This window comes from Zophobas morio, unplaced genomic scaffold (assembly GCF_036711695.1).
Source record: "Zophobas morio isolate AGI-343-1 ecotype UQ-CSIRO unplaced genomic scaffold, CSIRO_AGI_Zmor_V1 ptg000030l, whole genome shotgun sequence".
Lineage (NCBI taxonomy): Eukaryota > Metazoa > Arthropoda > Insecta > Coleoptera > Tenebrionidae > Zophobas > Zophobas morio.
In genome coordinates, this window is record NW_026972135.1 from 2,400,995 (window position 1) to 2,428,692 (window position 27,698).

At 29.8% G+C, this 27,698-nt stretch overlaps 3 protein-coding genes across 9 annotated transcripts; 2 read left to right on the plus strand and 1 right to left on the minus strand.

The window, feature by feature from the left end:
- Positions 1 to 2,117: 2,117 nt before the first annotated feature.
- Positions 2,118 to 3,993, minus strand: LOC135138147 (serine/threonine-protein phosphatase 6 regulatory ankyrin repeat subunit A-like). Its single transcript, XM_064068034.1, has 2 exons — positions 3,944 to 3,993; positions 2,118 to 3,892 (listed from the first exon to the last, which is right to left on the minus strand). Exons 1-2 carry the CDS (start codon positions 3,956 to 3,958, stop codon positions 2,138 to 2,140), a joined length of 1,770 nt encoding a protein of 589 aa, XP_063924104.1. The 5' UTR covers positions 3,959 to 3,993; the 3' UTR covers positions 2,118 to 2,137.
- Positions 3,994 to 7,426: 3,433 nt separating this feature from the next.
- Positions 7,427 to 15,701, plus strand: LOC135139159 (BTB/POZ domain-containing protein 9-like). 5 transcript variants are annotated; one of them, XM_064069292.1, is made up of 14 exons: positions 7,427 to 7,497; positions 8,074 to 8,232; positions 8,285 to 8,353; positions 8,403 to 8,469; positions 8,524 to 8,774; positions 8,830 to 9,091; positions 9,148 to 9,204; positions 9,406 to 9,523; positions 9,684 to 9,843; positions 9,902 to 10,023; positions 10,103 to 10,209; positions 10,254 to 10,477; positions 10,530 to 10,564; positions 15,615 to 15,701. In XM_064069292.1, the coding sequence occupies exons 2-14, from the start codon at positions 8,086 to 8,088 to the stop codon at positions 15,649 to 15,651; spliced, it is 1,656 nt and encodes a 551-aa protein (XP_063925362.1). In that variant the 5' UTR covers positions 7,427 to 7,497; positions 8,074 to 8,085; the 3' UTR covers positions 15,652 to 15,701. The 5 variants fall into 5 exon arrangements, 4 of the variants coding, with proteins under 4 accessions (XP_063925362.1, XP_063925361.1, XP_063925364.1 ...); XR_010282130.1 differs by having other exon boundaries at positions 7,441 to 7,515; positions 10,530 to 15,541; positions 15,591 to 15,701; XM_064069291.1 differs by having other exon boundaries at positions 7,441 to 7,515.
- A 2,690-nt stretch (positions 15,702 to 18,391) lies between these two features.
- LOC135139158 (BTB/POZ domain-containing protein 9-like) lies at positions 18,392 to 21,626 on the plus strand. 3 transcript variants are annotated; one of them, XM_064069290.1, is made up of 13 exons: positions 18,393 to 18,497; positions 19,037 to 19,195; positions 19,245 to 19,313; positions 19,363 to 19,429; positions 19,484 to 19,734; positions 19,784 to 20,045; positions 20,101 to 20,157; positions 20,359 to 20,476; positions 20,637 to 20,796; positions 20,855 to 20,976; positions 21,056 to 21,162; positions 21,216 to 21,436; positions 21,499 to 21,626. In XM_064069290.1, exons 2-13 carry the CDS (start codon positions 19,049 to 19,051, stop codon positions 21,550 to 21,552), a joined length of 1,635 nt encoding a protein of 544 aa, XP_063925360.1. In that variant the 5' UTR covers positions 18,393 to 18,497; positions 19,037 to 19,048; the 3' UTR covers positions 21,553 to 21,626. The 3 variants fall into 3 exon arrangements, with proteins under 3 accessions (XP_063925357.1, XP_063925359.1, XP_063925360.1); XM_064069287.1 differs by having other exon boundaries at positions 18,392 to 18,497; positions 21,216 to 21,626; XM_064069289.1 differs by having other exon boundaries at positions 18,392 to 18,497; positions 20,362 to 20,476; positions 21,216 to 21,626.
- Positions 21,627 to 27,698: the final 6,072 nt, after the last annotated feature.

Sequence of the window (27,698 nt, forward strand, 5' to 3'; positions counted from 1 at the left end):
TGAAAAATCGAGAAAATTGTAAAAATTGAAATATGAAAAAATTGAAAAACGGAAGAAAAATTTAATCGAAAAATTGAAAAATCCCAAATCTGAAATATCGAAAAACTAAAAAATCGAAAAAGAAAATCAAACACCTGAAAATAAAAAAACTGAAGAATTGAAAATCTGAAAAATGGAAACATTGAAAAATTGAGAAATTGAAAATTTTAAAACGTCAACATTTGAAAAATTGAAAAATTTAAAAACTGAAACATCGAGAAATGGAAACATCAAAAGAATGAAAAATTGAAAAATTTAAAATTTAAAAATCAAAAAATTGAAAAACCGAATCCAGAAATCGAAAATCAAACATTTTAAAAATCGCAAAAATTGAAAAATCGGAAATTTTATAAGAAAAATGGAGAAATCAAAAAGTTCTAGAAACTGAAATGACAAAAAAAATAGAAACATCTAAAAATTGGAAAATCGAAAATCCCGAAAGTCAAAAAATCGAATGGTTGAAAATTGGAAACATGAAAAATTTGATATCCAAAAATCAAAAAATTTATCAAAAAACGGAACATCGAAATCTTGATAAATCAAGAAATATTTTATAAAATTAAAAAAAAAAACTGACAATCGAAAAATTAAGAGCCGAAAAATTGAAAAATCGAAAAATCGAAAATTTTACAAATCCCACTATCGTGAAATCAAAAAATCGAAAGAAACCGAAACATCAAACTGAAAAATCAAATATATAAAAATTCGATGAATTGAAAAATCAAAAAATTGAGAAATCAAAAAACCTAAATTTTGTTAATTGAAAAACTAAAACATCGAAAAACTGAAAAATCACATATTTCAAATATCGAAAAATTGAAAAATCAAGAAATCGATGTTGAACAATCAAAAAATTGAAAAATCAAAAACCTGACAATCGAAAAGTTGAAAAATTGAAATTCTGCAAAATCCAAACATTGAAAATTTGGGAAATCGGGAAATTGAAAATTTAAAAACATCAAGAATTGAAAGTCCAAAAATTGCAAAATGAAACATTAAAAAATTGAAATATCGAAAAATTGATCATCGAAAATTTGAACTTTTAAAAACTGAAACATTGAGAAATCGAAACACCACAAATTGAAAAATCTAAAACTCAAAAATCGGAAAATCGAAAAACCGAAAATTGAAAAATCGGGGAATTGAAGAATCGAAAAATAGAGAAATTGAAAAATTCCACAACTGAAACGACAAAAAATTGGAAAATCGCAAATTCAAAAAGTCAAAAAGTCGAACAATCGAAACATCCAAAGAGGTTAGAATCAAAAAATCGAATAGTTAATAATAGGAAACTTGAAAAATTTGAAATTAAAAAAATCGACAAATCGAAAAATTGAGAAATTGAACAATTAAAAAAAATCTAATTCTCAATGAATCGAAATTGGTAAAAACTGAAAAATTGAAAAATTTAAAAACTGAAAAATTGGAAAATTGAAAAATAAGTAATTTTTAAAATTCGAAAAATCTAAAATTGAAAAATCGAAAAATCGAAAAAACCTGAAATTCGAAAAATTGAAAAATTGAGAAATTGAAAAATTAAGAAATCGATGAATCGAAAAATTGAATTGAAAGTCTGAAAAATCGAAACATTGAAAAGTTGAGAAATAAGGAAATGGGAAAATCAAAAATTCAATTGATTGAGTATTTGAGTAATCGGGAAATTGAATATTTAATAAAAATCCAAAATTTAAAAAATTCCGCTAAATTGAAAATATCGGAAAATTGAAGAATCGAAAAATAGAGAAAATGAAAAATTCCAAAACTGAAATGACAAAAAATTGGCAATTCGAAAAATTGGAAAATCGAAAATCAGAAAAGTCAAAAAATCGAAACATCGAAATCTCGATGAATCGAGAAAAGTAAACATTAAAAAATATATTAAAACCTAAAAAGTGAAAAATCGACAAATTTTAAAAATTCGAAAAATTGAAAAATCCAAGGACCGAAAAATCGAAAAACTAAAAAGCTACGATTTCAAATATAGAAAAATTAAAATATTGGAAAATGAAAAATCCAGAAATTGGAACACGAAAAAATTGAAAAATAGAAAAACCGAAAAAAAGGAAGTAAAAAAGTCCTCACTCTTACAACTCTTTATTTAACTTACTACACAACATCTCCTACATCCCCGACTCCCTTTAATAACACCAACCACATCATCCTGCTTCGTCATTTCGGCAAGCCACAACGGCGTATGTCCCTTCTTATTGGCCTTCATCCCATCAACCCCTCTCCCCACTAGAATCTTCACCACGTCAAAATCGCACGTTGCCACCGCAAAATGCAGAAGATTGTTACCTTCTTGATCCACAACCTTGACATCAGCACCACTGTCAATCAAAATTTTTGCACTCTCTACATTCCCCTTCTTCAACGCTGCCATTAACGGAGTGTAGCCATACCGATTGTCAGTGACGTCCACAGCCGCCTTTTTTTCAATTAGGTACTTGACAACAGCGCAACTATCTTCTTTGACACCAGCAGCTGTATGCAATGGAGTCACTCGATCGACGTCAAAAGTATCAACTGCGGCACCACTGGTGACCAAGAGTTTGACGATATCGAGGTGGCCATTCATCGCAGCTCCGTGTAGAGGTGCGCAGCCTTCTTGACTGGCCAAATTAACATCTGCACCTTTTTCGAGAAGGACTTCAACGATTGACGAAAAACCACCCTTTGATGCTACATACAGTGGGGTAAATCCTTTTTCGTCACGCGTGTTGACATCAAAACCAGTACTGAGTAAGTACTTGACGATGTCTATGGAACCTAGTTCCACTGCTAGGAATAGGTGTTCTACGGTTGGTTGCGCGAAATTGTCGACGATGTAGTTGAGTAGTTCGAGGTTTCCTTCTATTATGGTGCTCTTTATAGTGGTACCATCAACACTGGCCCCTTGTTCCATCAAGAATATAGCCATGGGTGTGTTGTTTCGAAACACCACGTGCAACAACGTTGTCAATCCGAGTTGATTGACGATGTTGACATCGCCGTTGGTATTGACTAGGTGTTTGACGATGTCGAAGTGTTGGTTCAGTGCTGCCACGATCATAGGAGTGTCACCTCGCTGGTCAACCAAATTGACATTGGCTCCTCGTTCTGTCAAGAACTTGACAACTTCCAAGTGTCCGCTTTGAGCCGCGAGGAACAACGGAGACACCAATACTTGATTAAGACACTCAATATTGACATTCTTTTCCACGAAAAGCTTGACGACATCTAGGTTTCCGGTATAAGCGGCTAAATGCAGTGGTGTAAACCCTTTATTGTCACCTACGTCTACATCTGTTCGTTCCGTCAAATATTTAACGACGTCGGTGTGTCCCCTTGAAACCGCATTATGAACAGCCAGTTGCCCCAGACGGTTTTTAACATTGACATCACACCCATTGTCAACCAGGATCTTGACAATTTCCAAGTTGCCATTGCTTGCGGCTTGATGAATCGGCGTCGTTCCGTCGTTGTCAGCACGGTTGACATCGGCCCCATGTTGTGCTAAAAATTCGACAATCTTGGGATGATTTTCCGCTACTGCCACCAGTAAAGGTGTTGCGTTTTCTGAGTCGGGTAAGTTGATGTTAGCGTTGTTGTCAAAGAGATGTTTGACAATGTCGAAGTAACCGTTTTCGGCGGCGTTACAAACAGGGGTTCGTTTTTCCTCGTCGCACTGATTGACATCTGCTTTGTAATCCACTAACAGCTTCACTAGGTCTAGGCGGTTCGGTTTTTCGTTGAAGACGGCGATGTTGAGGAGAGATTTGCCATCTTCGAAGACGGCGTTGACGTCGCCGTTGTTTTTGAGAAAGTCGGTGACGGCGGGAAGGTCGCCCTCGAAGACGGAGTGCCAAATGGTCTAAAAAGAAGGATTAAGTGTGTTATAGTTGGAAGAAATTTTGAGACGTACCTTCTGGATTTCCATTTTCTACTGATAGATGCATAGAGATAGTTTCGTCAGTTTATATTTTTTATCTAATGATCGTTTAATTCTTGTTTATGGCATAAGCTCTGATAATGTAGGTATTGCTAAAAACGATAAGGTCACCTTTTATTTTAAAAACCGTAGAATATTTTTTTTTTATAATTCTCTAGGTTTAATTTTTTTCTGTTGCAATTTTTCGATCTTGGAATTTTTTTCTATTTTTTTGACTTTTCTCGTTTTTTCTCTTTTACAATTTTTCATTTAGTTTCTTCAGTTTTTCGTTTTTTCAGTTTTTGAATAATTCAACATTTCAGTTTGCAATATTTCGATTTTTTGTTTCTTTAATTTTTCAATATGTATTTTTGCGATTATACTATCTGCACATTTTTCGAGTTTCCAATTTTATAATTTTTCAAAATATGAAGTTTTCAGTTTTTAAATTTTTCGCTTCTTCAATTTTTAAACACTTATTTTAAATTTTTGTTAATTAAATCTTTCGATTATTCAGATTCTCGATTTTTTTGCAATTTGTCGGTTTTATAATTTTTTAATCTTTCTGTTGCTCAGTTTTTTGTATTTTCGTTCTATTTTTCGATTCTTCAAGTTCTTTAGACTAATTTTTCGCTTTTTCAATTATTTCTCCATTTGCAAATGTCCTATTTTTCAACTTCTGATTTTTTGATATTTCATTTAAAATTTTGCTATTTGGAATTTTTTGTGTTTTCACATTCTGGCTTTTATAAATTTTCGTTTCTTCACAATTCCAGTTTTTAATTTTTCGTTTTTTCAATTTTCTGATTTTCAATTTTTCGATTTTTCACTTTCCAGTCTTTTTTTTATTTTACCACTTTCGACCTGCTGTTTTTTGAGTTTTCAACTAAAATTGGTCGATCTTTCAATTTTTCACCTCTTCAGTTTAATGATTTTTCGATTTTTCAACTTTTAAATAATACAATTTTTCGTTTTTCGATTTTTCTGTTCATCTGTTCTTAATTTTTCGATTTTTTGTTTCTTTAATTTTTCGGTTTGCATTTATGGAATTTTTTTGAACTTCCAATTTTGCGGTTTTATCAATTTTTGATTTTTTATTTAAGAAATTTCTCGATTTGTTAGTTTTCAACTTTTCATTTCTTCAATTTTTGGCTTTAAAGTTTTTAGATTTTACAATATTTAGATTTTATTTAGACAATTTTTCGATTTCTAACTTTTCGTATTTTCAAATTTAAATTTTTCAATTTTTCGATTTTTTAGTTCCTCGGTTTTTGATTTCTCCATTTTTTTCAGTTTTGAATTATTCTAATATCTCGCTTTTTCTGATTTTCAGTTTCAATTTTTCCAGTTTCCGATTTTCTAATCTCTCGGTCTTATTCGATTTTTGATTTTCCAATTTTTCAATTTTTCGCTTTTTCAGAATAATGTATTTAAACTTTTCGTTTTTTCATTTTTTATCTCTGATTTTTTTTCGTTTATTCATTTTTTAGATTTTTCAGTTGCTTAATTTTTAGTTTTTTTTTTATTTTTCTATTCCAATTGATAGACTTTACCACTTTCGAACTTCTATTTTTTGAATTTTCGATTTTAAATTTCTAGATCTTTCCATTTTTCACCTTTTCATTTTCATGATTTTTCAATTTTTCAATATTTCGATTTTTCAGTTTGTCACTTTTTAATTTTTCGATTTTTTGTTTCTTCCATTTTTCGTATTTTTACAATTCTTCGATTTGCATTTTTTGAATTTCGAATTTTTCGACTTTATCAGTTTTTAATTTTTCAATTTTTGAATGTTTTAATATTTCATTTTGGCAATTTCTCGATTTTTAGGTTTTCGAGTTTTTATTTCTCCGTTTTCCGATTTAAAATTTTTAAATTTTATAATTTTTCCAACTCACAATTTTTCGATTTACAAAGTTTTGGTTTTAGAATTTATCAATTTTTTTATGTTGAATTACTCTAATACCTCGCTTTTTCAAATTTTAAGTTCATCCACTTTTGATTTTTTCATTTTTCGATTGCCATATTTCGAATTTCAATTTTTAGAGTCATACATAATTTTTCGATTTTTTAGTTTTTAGATATTTTTCGATTATGCAGTTTCCCAATTTTTAATTGTTGTACAAACGGTCCTTAATCCTTCAATTTTTCGTTCGTTCAATTTTTTACAGTTTTCCGATTTTTACATTTATCTATTTTTCATAGTTTGCATATATTTTAATTTTCCGTACTTTCTGTCCCCAATTTTCCAATTTTTCAGTCTTTAGTTTTTTCAGTTTAAAAATTTTGAAATTCCTATATTCCAGTTTTTCAATTTTACATTTTGACTTAAGTTAATGTTTTTATTTTTCAGTTTTTCGATTTTTATTTTTCAATTTTTCACTTCTTCAATTTTACGATTTTGAAATTTTTAGATTTTACAATTTCTAGAATTTTCAACTTAAATTAGTTATTTTTTCGATTTCCCTTTTCTTCAATTTTTGATTTGCAGTTTTTGGGTTTTTCAATTTTCCTAATCTTCCAGTCTCAATTTTCCAATTTCTCGATAATTTTAGTAAAAAATTATCCATTTTTCAGTTGTTCAATTTGTAGATTTTTCAATTTCAATTTTTCATTTTCTCATTGCTTCATTTTTCGATACCTACTAACGTTAATCTAAAATTATGGCACTGTTTTCAAGGTGATTCCAGGAGCTTGTTCCATCATAAATAACACGGGCTTTTAACAACCATAATCTTATCACTTTTGCAGTATCATAATTTTTGTTAATTCGATTTTAATCAAACTTGACTTTTCTCTGCAATAAAAAGTTTTAGATTTTTATATTTCTCGATTTATAATTTTTCAATTCGTGAATATTTTATTAATGTGACAATTTTTCTTTCGTCCAATTTTTCGATTTTTCAAATTCAGCTTTGAATTCTTTTATCTTCCAAATTTTTAATTTTTATATTTTTGGGTTTGTCAGTTGTGAGATTTTTCAGCGTCTCGATTGAACAATTTTTCGACTTTGAGTTTCTCTAATTTTAATTTCTCCATTGTATGGTTCCTTAATTTTTTTGTTGTATTTTTTTTTGTTTTACAATCTTTTTATTTAAATTTTTCGAGTTCATATTTTTGAGTTTGCTGTTCCTTCAATTTTTCGATTTCGTATTTATCGATATTTTAGTTACACGGATTTACGATTTTGCAGTTTAATTAAATATTTTACAATTTTTCGATTTTCCGTTCTTCCAATTTTTCATTTTTTTAATTTTTTGACTCTTCAGTCATTAACTTTCCAATTCGTTTCAAACATCAATAGTCACCGGGTGCTATGGACTTATCGAATATGTGAAGAAAACGAAATTTTTACTCCAATTCAAGTAGTCAGTGGTAGATGTAAAAATAATCTAATAATGACAAATAGGTACTTAACAAATAAAAAGCTACAAACTGTAATCATTATAACTCAAGTGTTTCAAAGATAACAGTGTGATAAGAGATTACAACTTTCATTAGGTATGTTTATTGTGAAACATTGCTGTCAGTGATTTTGTGGTTTCTCGGTAAGATCTAATTCTTAGGTAGGTTAAATTTCTATTTCTAGTTGATGATCTATCTTTTATATGGAATTTGATTATATTCTTTCAAGCAGTCCAGCTTTCTTCGCATAACTTCGAAATAATCTTAGTTGTTTACATTGTTACGGGCAACTGGCTCGCCAATGGCTGTGTGCCAACTCTCGAAACTCGGGGCGTGTGCTATACAAAAAATTATTATCATTAGCAAATTTTTATCTTTGACTGTTTTACAATAGCCTTATTTGTTCGAAACTTTTTCAATATGTAATGTGAGACGTAGATGACGTAAACACTATTTACTACAAATTAAAAGATCGTTGAAGGTGTTCCACAAGGTTCAATGTTGGGTCCAATGCTCTTTACACTACAAACAAAGATAGTGTCTCCAACTCTGCCAAACTTTTAAAAATTCGAATCAATAAAAAACTGTTATATAAACGATTTATTAAGTGAAGAAAGCTACTTACCAGTTACGTAAATTAAAATTATTCTGTAGCTGTGATTTATTAAGTTAACTTCTAATAGTCACATTTCCAAGCTTGATGGAATATGATATTTCAGAATTACAAGAAAATGGCGAATGAAGAAGAAAACTCAAAACGCTTGGAAACAACGTCATTTGCGTCTAAGTTGTGCAAAGATATCTCTTCTCTGTACTTAAAAAAAACATTTTCGGATGTTTGCTTTATTGTTGAAGACCAAAAACTTTACGCCCACAGAGTGAGTATGAATTACCACCACATTACGCATATTTTAAACTATTTTATCCAAGAATATTCTGGCTGTAAGAAGTCGATATTTCGAAAATCTTTTAAGTGGTGGTTTGGAGGAACCTAAACAGGTGACTTTAAGAAAATAACCAGCACATTTCTTGAAACATTTAATTTTAGGAAGACATTACAATAAAGAACGTCCCACTAAAAGCATTTAAAATGCTGCTGAGATATATATACACAGGTGAGAAACATTTTTATTATACTTAATCGACACGTTAAAATTCGCCAATTCTAGATGAAATACTCGTGACGACGTCTAATACCGAGTTGGTCTCCCAAGTCTTCGCTTTGTCATGCTTATATTCCATGCAGGACCTCCAAGATGTGATAATCTCAAAGCTGAAGCCAATCGATTTGGATAATGTTCATCGCATCTTGAACATGGCGCACTTACACGATAAAGCAGAACTGAAAAAAGTTTGCTATTCATTTCTCGAAGAAAATCCTTCTGAATTTCTCAGCGGAAAATTTTGCGATTTAACTCAAGTACTAAATATTAACTACTTTAACAAAAATAATAAATGTGTTTTTTTTTTTTTAGGAGTCGCTGGTTGGATTAATGCAGAACGACAATTTTTGCGCTCCCGAGATTGATATTTTTAGAGCCATTGCGAAATGGGTTACGAAAAATAAAAACGGTGATAATTCGATGTTCCAGTATGTTAGGTTGGGGAGGTTAAGCATCGACGAAATTCTTGGGGAAGTTTGGCCCATGGATGTTTTTACTGAGAAAGAGTTGCTTGACGCCATCGCGGAAATCAGAGGCATTTTTCCTAGAAAAACCACCCAGAGGGGAGTTATAGGTGCTTTCGAGTCTTGATTGGTAGTTCGGTGGCGATATAACCTGATTTTTTTTTAGTTCCGGATGAAAATGTGGCTAGTTGTGATCGAGGAGGGGAAGTGTTATGTCAGCCAGGTAAAGAAGCATTTTTAAAAGTCACATTAATTTCCGCACATGTGTCAGCCAATCAGAACCAAACACGTTTTAATTTGCAGTTTTTCAGTTTTACAATTTTACGTTTCTTCAGTCTTGTAAAATGAAAATCTAAAATCCAAAAAATAACAACTGAGAAATCGTGAAACTGAAAAACTGAAATATCTTTAAATATAATTTTAGCAGAAGAGAGTGGTGAAATATGGCACAAAATCAAAGCTGATGATAATATTGTTGTTAAGTTGCCGAAGCCGACTGTGATTAACCACATCCATATGAAACTACAAACAACTGATGACAGGTTAGAAATTCTTGTTTTCATTGGTAAGATAAAACAGAATTAGCGGAGTGGGGGTGAGAGAGAGAATGAGAGAGTGAGAGAGCATCAATTTTGTTGGATCGTTATATATATTTCGCAAAACGACTTATTTATCTAAACTTTAGATTTGTACATATTCTAGACACTATAGTTATTACGTGGAAACATCACTAGATGAAGCAAAGTGGGAGAAAATTGTTGATTATAGGCAATATCCATGTCGTTCAGTACAAGATTTATTTTTTGAAGATGTAGCAACCCGTTATATAAGAGTGGTGGGAACTCACGGTAAAGAAACTGATGTACGACGAACTATCAAACTTTTAACAAACTGTTGAAAAATTGAATATTTTGCTTTAGAACTTCCGATTATCGTCTTTGGAAGCATATTATAAAGCAGTCATTCCATCAACGATAAACAACTTAATTCGACCAATTTCAAACATAGCTACTGAAGAACACGGCGCCGTTGTTGTTCAAGGGTAAGCACGTAATAATAATATTTTTAATTTTAACACACAATTATGATATAATTATAAAATCTAATCAACTATTATTTAGTGGTAACAGAGAGTATTTATTGAATGGAGATACGACGAATTACACTCCTCACACTGGATTTACATACCACCACATACGTTCCCTAAATTGTATTTTAATTCAATTAGGTAAAGTATCATTCTTTTTTTTAATCTTACTGTTAAGACTTAAGAATTTACAGCGCAGCCCTTCGTTGTTTCAAGCATGAAATTACTATTATGGGATTTAGACGATAGAAAATACAAATATTTCATCGAAACGTCTGTAAATAATGTCACTTGGGAAATTGTAGCAGATCGCAGGAACGAAAATTACAAATCTTGGCAAAATATTCGCTTTGATGAACGTCCTGTTGTTTTCATTCGAATTATTGGGACGGATAACACTGCTAATACGGTATTTATAGCGATGTAAAACCGTTTCAACCTTTACTAATAATATTACGTAGGATTTCCACTGCGTTCACTTTGAATGTCCTAGTAGGCAGTGGCGGCTTTTCAGGTGAAGTTACTGAAGTGGCACTTCACCTATTTTTTTCATAATCCATTTTTCTAATTTTTTTCTCAAGTCTAAATATAATTAGTTACACTGAGGTTCGACTAGCATCTAGAATTAAGTAATATTAACGTCGATGAAAAGCGCGTCAAGTAAAAATTGCAAATAGTGCATGCAAGTGAAGTGTTTAGTTCAGCAGCGTGACATATCGTCTCAAACGTAAGGTTGCTATGGCAACCGTAGCATCCCCCACCCCCTCCAAGATCCGCCGGTACCCATTACAATCGTAGAACTGAAGTTGCGAGTCGAGAAAATAACTAATAAATAATTTCCGAAAAGGCAACTTAGAGGAATTGTACTTATCCGTCATGGAAATAGACTGGTCATTAATTACGAACGAACATGACCTTGAATCGGCCTGTGAAAATTTTTACAAAAAATTATTTGACACTATTGGAAAGTATGTACCAAGATGCACACACAAGATGCAAAGCTCAAATTATCCAATATGGTTCACGGGTTCTATAATTAAAAAAATTAAATTAAAAAACAAACACTGGAACACCTACAGAAAAACTAAATCATCGTATCATTTGGACATGGTAAAGAAACTAAGATGCGAAATTAGGCGGGAAATTCGTACGGAATATAGTAATTTTATTAGAATATCAGAAGGCTCGCTACAACATGATCCTACAAAGTTTTGGATGTTCGTAAATCAGAAGAGAAGAACGACGAGTATTTCGGGCCGTATGGTTTACAATGACAATGTTTTAACAAGACAACAAGAAATTGTTGATGCCTTAGCTAGTCATTTTTCAACCACGTTCGTCGGTGATAAATCCAATCATGTCTGTGATAACCAGTGTAGCAATAATCTTGTAAATTTCTGTGAACACTGTGGCAAGTATTGTTGTCCTTCCTTGAAAATTGATACACCCTGTAATGGTGCAACAGTTTTGAACATGTTCTACATTAGTCATGAAGAGATTTTAAAAGCGGCCAAAAGAATGAAACCGAACAACGTATCTGGAGCGGATAATCTTCCCGCCTTTCTAATTGTCGACTGCATAAATTACCTGTTGCCGCCATTATGTCACATATTTAATTTAATTCTACAATCATGTGCATGTCCGAGTGCATGGAAAATCTCTCGTGTAGTTCCCATATTCAAGTCAGGTGATAAAGAAAATGTAAAAAATTACAGACCTATTGTTCTTATTTCAAATATCGCAAAATTATTTGAATGTATACTGTCTGATATTCTTTATTCACATGTTGCACCTAACATTGCGCCTGAACAGCATGGCTTCGTCAAGGGCCGATCAACAGTGACTAATCTGTTTGAATATACTCAATTTGTATCAGAAGCGTTAGACAATCGTTTGCAAGTGGATGCCATATACACTGACTTGAGTGCGGCATTTGACAAGGTGCATCATTGTATTTTATTAAAAAAACTGAAAAGTTTTGGTTTATGTGATAGTTTAATATTTGTTATTAGATCTTTGTTAACAGGCAGACATCAATTTGTGAGTTATGGTGGATTTAAATCGAATAGGTATTGTGTTAACAGTGGTGTGGGACAAGGGTCAAACCTAGGACCACTCTTGTTTAATATATTTTATAATGATGTTGTGAAATATTTAAACTGTAAGACACTTATTTACGCAGATGATTTAAAAATGGCAAAGGTTATAACGAATGTTGAAGATTGCATTGAATTACAAAATAGTTTAGATCGTTTACTTAACTGGTGTGATGATAACTTGCTAACTGTTAATAAAACTAAGTGCAAAAAAATAACGTTGGCCAGAATACATAATCCAGTTAATTTTTATTATAACATTAGAGGATACGTTCTAGAAAACTGTAAAGAAGTATTAGACTTAGGTGTCATTATAGATAGTACGCTCTCTTTTCATTCACATGTTATACATATCGCAAAACATGCTATGAAACTATTAGGTTTTATTTATAGAAATACGAAAGACTTCTCTAATACTCGATGCATTAAATTATTATTTTATACATTGGTTAGAGCAAAATTAGAATATTGCTGTACAGTATGGAAACCTTACCATGTAACATATATAGATCTATTAGAGAATGTACTGAGAAAGTTTGCGAAGTATGTATATTTTAAGATGTTTGGTAGATATCCTGTCAGACACTGTGATCAAAGTAGTTTACTTGACATTGTTAGTGAAAATTCTCTACTTAGTAGGAGGAATATGTCATGTTTGATATTTTTACAAAAAATTGTAACGGGACAAATTTATAGTCAAACTCTTCTCAATGAAATTAAATTTAATGTACCCAGATTAGGCAGCCGCTTCCAGATAAGTTTTTCATATAACATTCCAAACACACTTCACCACTTCAATAGTCCTCTAATAGCTTGTATTCGTTTGTATAATTATATTATTAGCAGAGATCAAAATATTGACATTTTCTTTAATAATTTTTGTAACGTTGGGATTAGGAATAAGATACTGAAAATTGTAGTTGCTGTGTTGTAATGTCGTTGTATCCACTAGAGACATAATTGTCTGCTGGAAATAAATTTAATTATTATTATTATTATTATTAACTGTATCTTCAATTGAGTCACTACTCAGTGTTGTAAGTTGAGTTTTGTTCGGTATTTTGCGCTGGGTGCATGTTAGAAATTGCAATTTTTGCTTTTGTAAAAGTGCTAAAAACGATAATAATTAGTAAATAGGTATGATACATATATTTTTTAATATTTATGAAAATTGAAAACCGTTGTTTTAGTAGTATCTTCGCCCATCAAAATGAGTAATCCGGTTAATGACATAATTTGCATTTTGTTGGAGACCCCATTTTTCAAATGGAAGGATGATGATCAAAAAGATGTTTTAAGTTGTGGTCGTCCTGTTGATATTTTGAGCTTGAGTGCGACAAAAAACGCTCCGAAAAGCAGAAAGTCTTACACACTTCACTTTAAGTCAACCTGGTTTTCGGAGTACCAGTGGTTATGTAGTAGCAAAACACTTCAAAAATTATTCTGTTGGCCCTGCTTGTTGTTCAGCAATAAAAAAAATGTTTGGAACAGAGAAGGTTTTTCAGATTTATTAAATAGTACTAGATCGTTTCGTATCCATACGGATTCGGCAAAACATATCAAATCTGCGTTGAAATTGAAAACATTTGAGAAAAATCGTACCACAATAGCCGATGCTCTTCAAGAAAATGCAAAATTATATGTTGTTAAATATAATGAAAATGTGCGATTAAACAGGCTAGTTCTCCGCGTAGTTCTAAACGCAGTTTTATATTTAGCAAAACAAGAGCTTTCATTTCGTGGTCACGATGAAAGTAGTTCCTCCATGAATCGAGGAAATTTTAAGGAGTTACTGAAATTGCTAATTTCAAATAGCCCTTTGGAAATTCAAAGTCAATATGCAAAAATAAAAAATATATTCAGTGGCGATTCAAAAACAATTCAGAACGAACTAATAGAATGCATATCAGATTATATCAATGATTTTGTTTATAATGAAATAAAAGAGGTTTATTTTTTTTCTGTCGAAGTAGATGATACTACAGATATCACACAGGTTTCACAGTGCTCAGTCATAGTAAGGTATGTGAATTCACTTGGCCTAGTAGTTGAACGTTTCTTGGGGTTCTACGATGTAAGCGAAGATCGATCTTCAGAAAGCTTATTTAACCTATTAGATAATATCTTGGACAAATTTGATTATAAAAAAAAATTAGTGGGACAATGTTACGACGGAGCGAGTGTGATGGCTGGACATTTAAATGGACTTCAAAAAAAGATTAAAGATAAAGCCCCTCAAGCACTCTTTGTACATTGTTTAGCTCATAGACTTAATCTTGTTCTGCAACAGAGTTTTACAAACATTTCAAAATGTCGCATATTTTTCTGTAGTATCGGAGGTATTCCTCAGTATTTCCACAAATCAGCAAAGCGTACACAGGCACTGAATTTATCATCTGCGAGGCGGATACCAACTATAGCACAAACACGTTGGTCATCAAATTCTAAATTACTTAGAGTAATTGTTGAAGATTGGGATAAACTGAAATCAGTTTTCCATCAAATAATTGTTGATAAAACATCGGACAGTCATTCCGTGCAACAAGCTAAAGGATATTTGCGTGATATGAATAGTTTTGAGTATACTTTTTTGGCTGTAGTATTTCATGAAATTTTTTCCGTAACAGATATTCTATTTGACATTTTGCAAAAGAAATCGTTGGACATACGTTATTGTATTTCGAAAATTAAAAACACCACAAGTATTTTAAAAGCTAACCGCAATGAACAATTTTATAAAACATTGTTTGAAAAAGCACAGAAACTAACAGTGATTACTTACACACGCAATTTAGGCCAAGAGGATATCTTTAACGATTACAAAATTTTATATTATGAAATAGTTGACCACATTTTAATGGAAATGGATACTCGATTTCAAGACACCGAAAGGTTACAATTTTTATGTCTTGTAGACAATACTAAATTTAAAAATTATACTTCTTCTTTTCCATCTGATGCTGTTGATAATTTGAAAAACTATTTTGGTTCCATATTTACGAACATGACACGTTTGAAAAACGAACTTGGTCTTATTTATGGAGATGAATCATTTAGAAATATTTCGCTAGAAAAACTACTTCAAGAACTTCATGAAAGTCGAGATATTTTTGTAGAAGCATACAAGTTGTTTTCTTTAATTTTGACTATTCCATCTACAAGTGTCTCAACGGAAAGAAGTTTTTCGTGTTTAAAGAGAATAAAAAGTTATTCTAGAAATACTATGTCTCAAGAGAGAATGTCTTCATTAGCGAATATTTCCATCCAAAAAGAGTTATTACATAATCTCACCGAAAATCAACCATTCTACGATGACATCACTGACAAGTTTGCAAGTCTCAAAGACAGAAGGATCGATTTAATATACAAAAAATAAGGTAAAACTTTTTTGTTTGAAAGTATTTTAGCACTTCATCTGTTTTTTAGACCACGAGCCGCCACTGCTAGTAGGGATTGCAACGAGATGAATGCCCAAGTGGCATCGTAAAAATGCAAGAAACTTATAATACATTTTTCATTAAAATATTTTGAAGGAAACTCGATTCGTACTGTAATACCCCAAACCCCAATTGAAATAGCATGCGGATGTCAGAACTCGACAATGTGTGTTTATTAGGCAGCAATAGGATGACGTCATCTTCAAAATTTACACTGGAAAATGTTACTTAAATTATATAAAACAAGCTACTCCTGCATGTGTGATTTATGAATAAGTTGAGTTTTTACCCTAGACATCCAGATTTTTAGGAAAAAAATTAAAATTGTATAACGTTCTACAGTTTATCTTTGAAATTGCAAAACCTAGTGCGTCGAAATCATGAAGGATTTTCGATATTTTGAATTTTAGATCACTCGAATTTTTTTTTCGAATTTTGGAGTATCCGATTATCGATTTGTTCATTTTTCGTCCCAATTTTCGTCTTTTCAACGTTTCGGTTTTTGGATTATTCTATTTTTCGGAATCCGATTTTCGAATTTTTGATTCTTCGGTTTTTCGATTCTTAGATTTTCGAATTTTGGGTTTTTTGAGCATTTGATTCATCGATGTTTCAATATTTGAAATTTCAGTTTGTTTACATTTCGATTTTCAATTTTTTACAATTTATGTGTGAAATCATGAACGCTTTTCGATATTTCGAATTTTAAATCACTCGATTTTTTTTTTCGATTTGTTCATTTTTCGAAAGTCGAGTTAACAGTTTTTTACTTTTTACTTTGATTTTTAATCTTTTGCTTTTTTCCGAATTTTCGTCTTTTCTAGATTTCGGTTTTTCGATTCTTAGATTTTCGAATTTTCGGTTTTTTGAGTATTTGATTCATCAATGCTTTGATATTGGAAATTTCAATTTGTTTACATTTCGATTTTCGTTTTTTCAATTTCCAATTTTTAGAATATTTGATTCATCGAATTTTCAATTTTTCTTTCAAATTTTCGAATTTTCTCTTTCAGTTTCTCAATTCTTCAGTTTTTTTAATTTTTTATACTCTTTGATTTTTTTATATTCGAATTCTCAATTTCTAACTTATTTTTCCATTTCTCAATTTTTGAATTTTTCGATTTCCCGATTTTTCGAATTTTCGTTTTTTTAATTTTCGATTTTTCGAAATTTTGAATTTTCAATTTTTCGTTATCGTAATTTTAATTTTTTTTAATTTTAATTTTTGATGTTTCCATTTTTCGGGGTTTCGGTTTTTTGATTCTTAGATTTTCGAATTTTAGATTTTTCGAATCGAATTTTCGATATTTCAATTTTCTCCTTTTCGATCTCCCGATTTTTCAATTCTTCGGTTTGTCAAATTTTCGACTTTTCGATTTTTCAGTTTTTAGAATTTTTTACTTTTTGCTTTTTCTTTTCTCGATTTTTGAATTTTTCGATTTTCCGACCTTTTGTTTTTTCGAATTTTTGATTTCTCAAATTTTTAGTTACCGAAATTTGGAATTCTCAATTTTTCGTTATCTCAATTTTCAATTGCTTTTAATTTTATTTTTTCGATTTTACTTATTTTTCCGTCCTTCAATTTTTCGATTTTTCAATTTTTTTACATTTCGATTTTCAATTTTTCTATTCGGTTTTTCGCTTTTTCAGTTAATAATAATAATAATAAGTTTATTGTCCCACAGGTTTCCCTAATTACAGGACAAAATATAAGAAATACATAATAATAAATGTACAAATAACTAAATTCAATTTGTCAATTTATAATTTTCCAATTACTGAGTGTTTTATTAATGTTACATTTTTTTGTTTTTAATATGGAATTATTCTTACATCTCGCTTTTTCAAATTTTCAGTTTCCCGACTTTTCATTTTTTCAATTTCCGTTTTTTCAATTTTACGCTTTTTTAAAATAATGGATATTTAAATTTTTCGTTTTTTGATTATTTTAATTTTCAGTTTCTGGATTTTTACTTTTTAGATGTTGCCATCGTTCGATTACGATTTGCCAAATTTTTAATTTGGAATTTTAATTTTTTCATTTTTAAGATTTTTCAACTTATCAAGTATTCAATTTTTCGGGTTGCAATATTTCGATTTTCAATTTTTCGCTTACATGTTTTTTCACTTTGCAGGTTTTCAGTTTTACAATATTTTGAACTTACAAATTGTCGATTTGCAACCTTTCCATTTTAAAATTTTATGATTTCACAAGAGTTTTCGATTTTTCGACTTTTAAATTATTGATACCCATTTTCACCGCAGTTTCAATCACGTAATGTTTAACTTCCCATTTTTCAAATTTTGCATATATTTTGATTTTTCATACTTCCAATCGCTAATTTTTCAATTTTTAGTTTTTTCAGTTTAAAATTTTTCAATCATATTTTCAGTTTTCAGAATTTTTGATTTTACAGTTTTGCAAATCCTGTGTTACAGTTTTTCAATTTTCAATTTTTCACTTTATTTCCCCAACCTCACTAATTTGCCATTTCGGTTTTACAATTTTACAGTTCTTGCAATTTTCTTGCAAGGGATTGGGGCGAAGAGATGAATGCCACAGGATCAACGTAAAATTACAAGAAACTTGTTTTGATATTTGTATTTGTGATTAAAATATTGTAAAGGAAACTCGATTCTTACTGTAATACTCCAAACCCCAATTCAAAGAGACAGTAGTGGATCTAAAAATAATATAATAATGACAAATACAATTTGCTCTGGGATTTTCGACGTTCACCTGCAATGTTCCTCCAGAAGCATGAATACTGCAACCATCATAACTCTAGTATTGCAAAGTCAAAGATAACATTGTGGTATTCTAGAGATTACAACTTTCACTGTGTTTATTGTGAAAAATTGTTACATCCATTGTCAGTGATTTTGTGGGTCCTCGGTAAGATCTAATTCTTTGCTAGGCTAAATTTTTAGTCGATTGCCCATATTTTGTATGGAATTTGAATAAATTCAGCCCCAGCATTCTACGCATAACCTCAAAACATTTTCAGTTTTGTTTACAAGTTTACAACGTTGCGCGCAAACGACGCGGTCTGGGTCTAGCCACTGGCTGTGTGTCAACTCTCGGACGGTGTGCTAATGATAAAAAACATTATTAGCAAATTTTTATCTTTGACTCTTTTACAATAGCTTTATTATTTGTTCCAAACTTTTTCAATACGTAATGTAAAAATAGATGACGTTAAGCCTATTCACGCCCGACAGTTAAAGATCGTTGAAGGTGTTCCACAAGGTTCAATCTAGAACCAATGCTCTTTTCATATATACTCAAACAATAGTAAACCACAGCACATAACTTTTACTACAAATAAAGATAGTGTTTCCAACTTTGCCGAACCATTTGAAATATGTGCTATATAATTTATTAACTAACTTTTCATAGTGATAATTCCAAGCTTGATGGAATAAACATTTCAGAATTAGAAGAAAATGGCGAATGAAGAAGAAAACTCAAAACGCTTGGAAACAACGTCATTTGCGTCTAAGTTGTGCAAAGATATCTCTTCTCTGTACTTAAAAAAAACATTTTCGGATGTTTGCTTTATTGTTGAAGACCAAAAACTTTACGCCCACAGAGTGAGTATGAATTACCATATTACGCATATTTTAAACTATTTTATCCAAGAATATTCTGACCGTAAGAAGTCGATATTTCGAAAATCTTTTAAGTGGTGGTTTGGAGGAACCTAAACAGGTGACTTTAAGAAAATAACCAGCATATTTCTTGAAACATTTAATTTTAGGAAGACATTACAATAAAGAACGTCCCACTGAAAGCATTTAAAATGCTGCTGAGATATATATACACAGGTGAGAAACATTTTTGCTATACTTAATCGACACGTTAAGATTCGCCAATTCTAGATGAAATACTCGTAACGACGTCCAATACCGAGTTGGTCTCCCAAGTCTTCGCTTTGTCATGCCTATATTCCATGCAGGACCTCCAAGATGTGATAATCTCAAAGCTGAAGCCAATCGATTTGAATAATGTTCATCGCATCTTGAACATGGCGCACTTACACGAGAAAGCAGTACTGAAAAAAGCTTGCTATTCATTTCTCGAAGAAAATCCTTCTGAATTTCTCAGCGGAAAATTTTGCGATTTAACACAAGTACTGAATTTTAGCTACTTTAACAAAAATAATAAATGTGTTTTTTTAGGAGTCGCTGGTTGGATTAATGCAGAACGACAATTTTTGCGCTCCCGAGATTGATATTTTTAGAGCCATTGCGAAATGGGTTATGAAAAATAAAAACGGTGATAATTCGATGTTCAAGTATGTTAGGTTGGCGAGGTTAAGCATCGACGAAATTCTTGGGGAAGTTTGGCCCAAGGATGTTTTTACTGAGAAAGAGTTGCTTGACGCCATGGCGGAAATCAGAGGCATTTTTCCTAGAAAAACCACCCAGAGAGGAGTTATAGGTGCTTTCGAGTCTTGATTGGTAGTTCGGTGGCGATATAACCAGATTTTTTTTAGTTCCGGATGAAAATGTGGCTAGTTGTGATCGAGGAGGGGAAGTGTTATGTCAGCCAGGTAAAGAAGCATTTTTAAAAGTCACATTAATTTCCGCACATGTGTCAGCCAATCAGAACCAAACACGTTTTAATTTGCAGTTTTTCAGTTTTACAATTTTACATTTCTTCAGTCTTGTAAAATGAAAATCTAAAATCCAAAAAATAACAACTGAGAAATCGTGAAACTGAAAAACTGAAATATCTTTAAATATAATTTTAGCAGAAGAAAGTGGTGAAATATGGCACAAAATCAAAGCTGATGATAATATTGTTATTAAGTTGCCGAAGCCGACTGTGATTAACCACATCCATATGAAATTACAAACACCTGATGACAGGTTAGAAATTCTTGTTTTCATTGGTAAGATAAAACAGAATTAGCGGAGTGGGGGTGAGAGAGAGAAGGAGAGAGTGAGAGAGCATCAGTTTTGTTGGATCGTTATATATATTTCGCAAAACTACTTATTCATCTAAACTTTAGATTTGTACATATTCTAGACACTATAGTTATTACGTGGAAACATCACTAGATGAAGCAAAGTGGGAGAAAATTGTTGATTATAGGCAATATCCATGTCGTTCAGTACAAGATTTATTTTTTGAAGATGTAGCAACCCGTTATATAAGAGTGGTGGGAACTCACGGTAAAGAAACTGATGTACGACGAACTATCAAACTTTTAACAAACTGTTGAAAAATTGAATATTTTGCTTTAGAACTTCCGATTATCGTCTTTGGAAGCATATTATAAAGCAGTCATTCCATCAACGATAAACAACTTAATTCGACCAATTTCGAACATAGCTACTGAAGAACACGGCGCCGTTGTGGTTCAAGGGTAAGCACCTAATAATAATATTTTTAATTTAAACACACAATTATGATATAATTATAAAATCTAATCAACTATTATTTAGAAGTAAGAGAGCGTACTTATTGAATGGAAATACAACGAAATACACTCCTCACACTGGATATACATATCACGAGATGCGTTCCTTAGATTGTATTGTAATTCAGTTAGGTAAAGTATCATTCTTTTTTTTAGGGTTACTGTTAAGACTTAAGAATTTACAGCGCAGCCCTTCGTTGTTTCAAGCATGAAATTACTTTTATGGGATTTAGACGATAGAAGTTACAAATATTTCATCGAAACGTCTGTAAATAATGTCACTTGGGAAATTGTATCAGATCGCAGGAACGAAAATTGCAAATCTTGGCAAGATATTCGCTTTGATGAACGTCCTGTTGTTTTCATTCGAATTACTGGGACGGCTAACACTGATTTTAATAATACGGTATTTATAACTCTAAAAATATGTTCTCTGGTATATCAATCGTTACTAACAATATTACGTAGGCTTTCCACTGCGTTCACTTTGAATGTCCTAGTAGGGATTGCAACGAGGGATAAATGCTTAAGTAGGGATCAGCGTAAAATTACAACAAACTTAAAATATATTTTTAATTAAAGTATTGCGAAGAAAACCTGTTTCGTCTTGTAATACCCCAAACCCCAGTTTAAATAGTCAGTGGTTGATCTAAAAATAATGTGATAATGACAAATAAGTCTAACTAAAATGCACAACGTTGACTTACAATCTTCCTCTAGAAGCATTAATACTGCAACCAATATAACTCGCGTGTTGCAAAAAATAACATTGTGGTAGAGATTACAATTTTCATTGTGTTTATTGTGAAAAATTGCTTTCTATCCATTGTCAGTGTTTTTGTGGTTCATCGGTAAGATCTAATTCTTTGGTAGGCAAAATTTTTAGTCGATTATCTTTTGTACGGAATTTAATTAATTTCTTTCCACCTTTTTTTTTCGCATAACCTCAAAACAATTTTAGTTGTTTACATCGTTACGGGCAATCACAACATAACTCATTCAAACTGACACCAAATTCAAATATTATTCATCGTTTGTATTCAAGTGTTCATTTCCAATATCAAAGATCTATAGGGAAAGCCATACGATTTGGTTTTATATTTATTATTCTGTGGGAACATTTTTTTTAATCGGCACCGATTTGTTAATTTTACAGATTTTACAATTTTTTGAGTTTTAAACTTTTAGTTTTTTAATTTTTCAATTTAGTATTTTTAACTTTTCAGCACAAGAACAAATTTATCCAAACTAAAATATTGGAAAAACGGAAAAATGTATCATTGAAACAATGAAGAATACAAAAATTTTAAAATGAAAAATCCAAAAATTTCAAAATGAAAATCGAAATGTAACAATTCTGCAATTTTTCGATATAATATTTTTCAAATTCTCGATTTTTAATTTTTTAATTGTTCAACAAAAGGACAAATTTATTCAAACTGAACTTTTGAGAAACCGAAAAATTGTAAAACTGAAATATCAAAAAACAAAATAATTAAAAATCGAGAAATTGAAAAAATCAACAAAAATAAACAATTTTGCAGTTTTTCGATATGAAATTTTTCAAATTCTCAATTTTTAGTTCTTTATTTGCTCGATTTTTCATTTTTTAATTGTTCAACAGGACAAATTTATTCAAACCGAAATTTTGAAAAATGTAAAAATCAGAAAATTGTAACATTGAGACGTCTAAAAATTACAAAATTAAAAAATCAAAAAATTTCAAAACTGAGAAGTCGAAGAATTGAAAAAATAAAGAAACATTGAAAAAACCGAAAAAATGAGAATCAAAAATTGAAAAATGAAACTTGAAATTATATCGAAAAAATTTAAGATTGAAAAATCGAAAAATGGAAAAATGAGAAATTTAACAAGTGGATAATTGAAAAAAAATTAATTTCAAAATTCCAAAATTTTAAAATGAAAACCGGAAAACTAAAAAATTAAGAAATTGTAAAAACGAAACATGTAAAAATTAAAAAATTGTAACATCGAAAAAACGAAACACTGAAAAACCGAAAAATTTGAAAGTTGAGAAATCGAAGAATTGAAAAAATACAGAAACTGAAAAATCGGAAAGTGGAAACGCCAAAAATTGAATAATATAAACCCTAATAATGATTTGAACAAAGTGAAAATAAAAATCGACAAATTTAAAAATGAAGCAATTACAAAATTCTAAATTTGAAAAAAAAATCAAAAATGGAAAAATTGAAGAAATGAAAAATTCAAAAACAAACTTGAAATATCGAAAAATTAAAAAAAAATAGCAAACTGAAAATTGGGTTACGAAAAAACAATTAAAAAGGGAATAACTGAGAAAAAGAAAGAAACTGTAAAATCTAAAATTTGTAACATTGAAACCTGAAGAAGTGATTAATTAAAAATCTAGGAATTGAAAAATCGCAAAACGAAACATTGTAAAATTCAACAGTTAGAAAATCGAAAAATTAAAATATCTACAAATTAAGAAATCGAAAAATACAAAAATTTTACTGAAAAATGCAACAATTTCAAAACGAAAATCGAAAAACTAAAAAATGGAGAAATGGAAACATGAAAAAATCGAAAAATTACCGATTAAAAAAACGAAAAATATAAAAATCTCGAATTGAGAAATCAAAAAATCGAAAAAAACAAAATAATTTGGAATTACCTACTTGGAAGTACTTTATTTAAATTTTTTTATTTTCTCAATTTTTCGTTTTTTAATTTTAACCGAACAATTTAAGAATTGAGAAATCGAAGAAGTGCAAAAATAAAGAAACTCAAAATCGAATAATTAGGAGGTCAGCAATTTGAAAAGGAAAAATTGTAACCTTAAAAATGAAAAAACTGCAAACTTGAAAACAAGAAAAATCGAAAAATTGCAAAATTGAAAATCAAAAATTGAAACAAGGAAACTTGAAACACCGAGAAATTTAAAAATTGTAATCTTAAAACTTGAGAAACTGAAAACATTCCATAATTGAAAAAACAACTGAAAATTAGTAAAACTGAAAAAAAAGAAACTGTAAAATCGAAAACTGATTAATTAAAAATCCAGAAATAGAAAGATACGGAAAACAGAATTTTCTAGAAATAGAAAAATCGACAAATTGTAAAATTCAAAAGTTGAAAAATGTCAAAATAAACATCAAAAAGCTGTAAAATTAAAAAATCGAAAACTGAAAAAATGAAACATTGAACAATAAAAAAAAATGAAATACCGAAATGTTGAAAAAATAGCGAAGGTAAAATATCGGATAACGAAAAAATCAACAATTGAAAAATCAAAAAATAAAAATATCTTAAAAATGGAAAAAACTGTCAAATCTGAAAATTATAGCTTTGAAATCATGAAGGATTTTCGATATTTTGAATTTTAGATCACTCGAATTTTTTTTTTCGAATTTTGGAATATCGGATTATCGATTTGTTCATTTTTCGAAAGTCGACTTTACAGTTTGTAACTTTTTTTTTTCGATTTTTAATTTTTTGTCCCAATTTTCGTCTTTTCTACGTTTCGGTTTTTGGATTATTCTATTTTTCGTAATCCGATTTTCGAATTTTTGATTCTTCGGTTTTTCGATTCTTAGATTTTCGAATTTTCGGTTTTTTGAGCATCGATGTTTCAATATTCGAAATTTCAGTTTGTTTACATTTCGATTTTCAATTTTTCTGTTCTTCAGTTTTTCGATTTTTCAGTTTCTTTAGTTTTCGCTTTTTCATTTCTCGATTTTTCGAATTTTCGGTTTTTCAGTTTTTTCATTCTTCAGTGTTTAGAATTTCTTTACTTTTGGATTTTTCGATATTCGAATTTTCAATTTTTCACTTATTTTTCTATTCTTCGGTTTCTCGATTTTTGAATTCTTTTACTTTTCGCTTTTTCTTTTCTCGATTTTTGAATTTTTCGATTTTCCGACTTTTCGTTATCTCGAATTTTCGATCTCTTAAATTTTCAGTTACCGAAATTTGGAATTTCAATTTTTTGTAGTCCTAATTTTCATTTTTTTTTAATTTCACTTTTTTCGATTTTTCCATTTTTCGAGGTTTCGGATTTAGAATTTTCCATTTTCCGAAATCTCGATTCTCGAAATTTTGATTTTTCAGTTTTTAGTTTTTTTTTGAATTTTTCGAATTTCCGATATTTCGAATTTTCGTTTTTTCAATTTTCGATTTTTAGAATATTTGATTCATCGAATTTTGATTTTTCTTTTTCCGATTTTTCGAAATTTCGAATTTTCAATTTTTCGTTATCGTAATTTTAAATTTTTTTAAATTCAATTTTTGATGTTTCCAGTTTTCGGGGTTTCGGTTTTTAGATTCTTCGATTTTCGAATTTTAGGTTTTTCCGAATATTTGATTCATCGAATTTTCGATTTCTCAAAATTAAAATTTTCAATTTTTTGCTTTTCAAGATCCCGATTTTTCAATTTTTCAGTTCTTCGATTTGTTGAATTTTCGATTTTTCAGATTTTCCATTCTTCAGTTTTTAGAATTTCTTTACTTTTCGATTTTTCGATATTCGAATTTTTAATTTTTTACTTATTTTTCTATTTTTCGGTTTCTAGATTTTTGAATTTTTTTACTTATCGCTTTTTCTTTTCTCGATTTTTGAATTTTTTGATTTTCCGACTTTTCGTTCTTTGGAATTTACCATTTCACACCTAATTTTAACTTTTTTTTAATTTCACTTTTTCCGATTTTTCCGTTTTTCGAGGTTTCGGATTTAGAATTTTCCAGTTTCCGAAATCTCGATTTTCGAATTTTTGATTTTTCAGTCTTTGGAATTTTTTTCCTTTTCGATTTTTCGATATTGGAACTTTCCATTTTTTTATTTATTTTTCCATTCTTCAATTTTTCGATTTTTCAATTTATTTATATTTCGATTTTCAATTTTTCTATTCGGTTTTTCGACTTTTCAGTTTTCTACTGTTCGCTTTTTTATTTCACCATTTTTTAATTTATCGACTCTCCGATTTTTCGAATTTTTGATTCTTAGATTTTCGAATTTTAGGTTTTTCGAATATTTGATTCATCGAATTTTCGATTTATCAGTATTCAAATTTTCAATTTTTTCCCTTTCGATTTCCCGATTTTTCAATTTTTCAGTTTTTCGGTCTGTCAAATTTTCGAATTTTCGATTTTTCAGATTTTCCATTCTTCAGTTTTTACAATTTCTTTACTTTTCGATTTTTCGATATTCGAATTTTCAATTTTTTACTTATTTTTTTATTCTTCGGTTTCTAGATGTTTGAATTTTTTTACATATCGCTTTTTCTTTCTCGATTTTTGAATTTTTCGATTTTTCGACTTTTCGTTCGTTGGAATTTTCTATTTCACACCTAATTTTAACTTTTTTTTAATTTCACTTTTTTCGATTTTTCCGTTTTTCGAGGTTTCGGATTTAGAATTTTCCATATTCCGAAATCTCGATTTTCGAATTTTTGATTTTTCAGTTTTTAGATTTTTTTTCCTTTTCGATTTTTCGATATTCGAACTTTCAATTTTTTTACTTATTTTTCCGTTCTTCAATTTATCGATTTTTCAATTTATATATATTTCGATTTTCAATTTTTCTATTCGATTTTTCGACTTTTCAGTTTTCTACTATTCGCTTTTTTATTTCACTATTTTTTAATTTATCGACTTTCCGATTTTTCGAATTTTTGATTCTTAGATTTACGAATTTTAGGTTTTTCGAATATTTGATTAATCGAATTTTCGATTTTTCAGTATTCAAATTTTCAATTTTTTCCTTTTCGATTTCCCGATTTTTCAATTTTACAGTTTTTCGGTTTGTCAAATTTTCGATTTTTCGATATTCGAATTTTCAATTTTTTACTTATTTTTCTATTCTTCGGTTTCTAGATGTTTGAATTTTTTTACATATCGCTTTTTCTTTCTCGATTTTTGAATTTTTCGATTTTCCGACTTTTCGTTCTTTGGAATTTTCCATTTCACACCTAATTTTAATTTTTTTTTAATTTCACTTTTTTCGATTTTTCCGTTTTTCGAGGTTTCGGATTTAGAATTTTCCATATTCCGAAAACTCGATTTTCGAATTTTTGATTTTTCAGTTTTTATAATTTTTTTTCCTTTTCGATTTTTCGATATTCGAACTTTCAATTTTTGTACTTATTTTTCCGCTCTTCAATTTTTCGATTTATTTATATTTCGATGTTCAATTTTTCTATTCTTCGGTTTTTCGATTTTTCAATTTCTTTACTTTTCGCTTTTTCATTTCGCGATTTTTGAATTTTTCGACTTTTCGATTTTTCGAATTTTCTTTTTTTTCAATTTTCAATTTTTCGTTATCTTATGTGTATTTACATTTTTCCATTTTTCAAGGTTTCAGTTTTTCAAATATCTCATAACTCAAATCAGTTTCCTTTTCGATATCCCAATTTTTTAATTTTTCTACTCTTCTGTTTTGCAAATTTTCGTCTTTCCGATTTTTCGGAATTTATTTTTTTTCAAATTTTCAATTTTAAAAATTTACAATTTTCGATATTTGGTTATCCTAATTTTCAATTCTTGGATGTTTTAAGGTTTCGATTTTTGAATTTTTGATTTTACGAATTTTCAATTTCCGATTCTTATTAGATATTTTCAATTAGTTTAATTTTCGGTTTCCATTGAAGAATCTAAATATTGAAAAATTCAAACAACTGAAATATCGAAAA

Excerpts from the sequence above, each read along its gene's own strand:
- LOC135139159 (XM_064069292.1), top strand. The coding sequence starts at position 8,086 with ATGGCGAATGAAGAAGAAAACTCAAAACGCTTGGAAACAACGTCATTT. Across the intron at positions 9,205-9,405 it reads GGAAGTGTTATGTCAGCCAG|CAGAAGAGAGTGGTGAAATA; the intron begins GTAAAGAAGCAT and ends ATATAATTTTAG. Across the intron at positions 10,210-10,253 it reads TTGTATTTTAATTCAATTAG|AATTTACAGCGCAGCCCTTC; the intron begins GTAAAGTATCAT and ends TTAAGACTTAAG.
- LOC135139158 (XM_064069287.1), top strand. The coding sequence starts at position 19,049 with ATGGCGAATGAAGAAGAAAACTCAAAACGCTTGGAAACAACGTCATTT. Across the intron at positions 19,735-19,783 it reads AATTTTGCGATTTAACACAA|GAGTCGCTGGTTGGATTAAT; the intron begins GTACTGAATTTT and ends GTGTTTTTTTAG. Across the intron at positions 21,163-21,215 it reads TTGTATTGTAATTCAGTTAG|CGCAGCCCTTCGTTGTTTCA; the intron begins GTAAAGTATCAT and ends AAGAATTTACAG.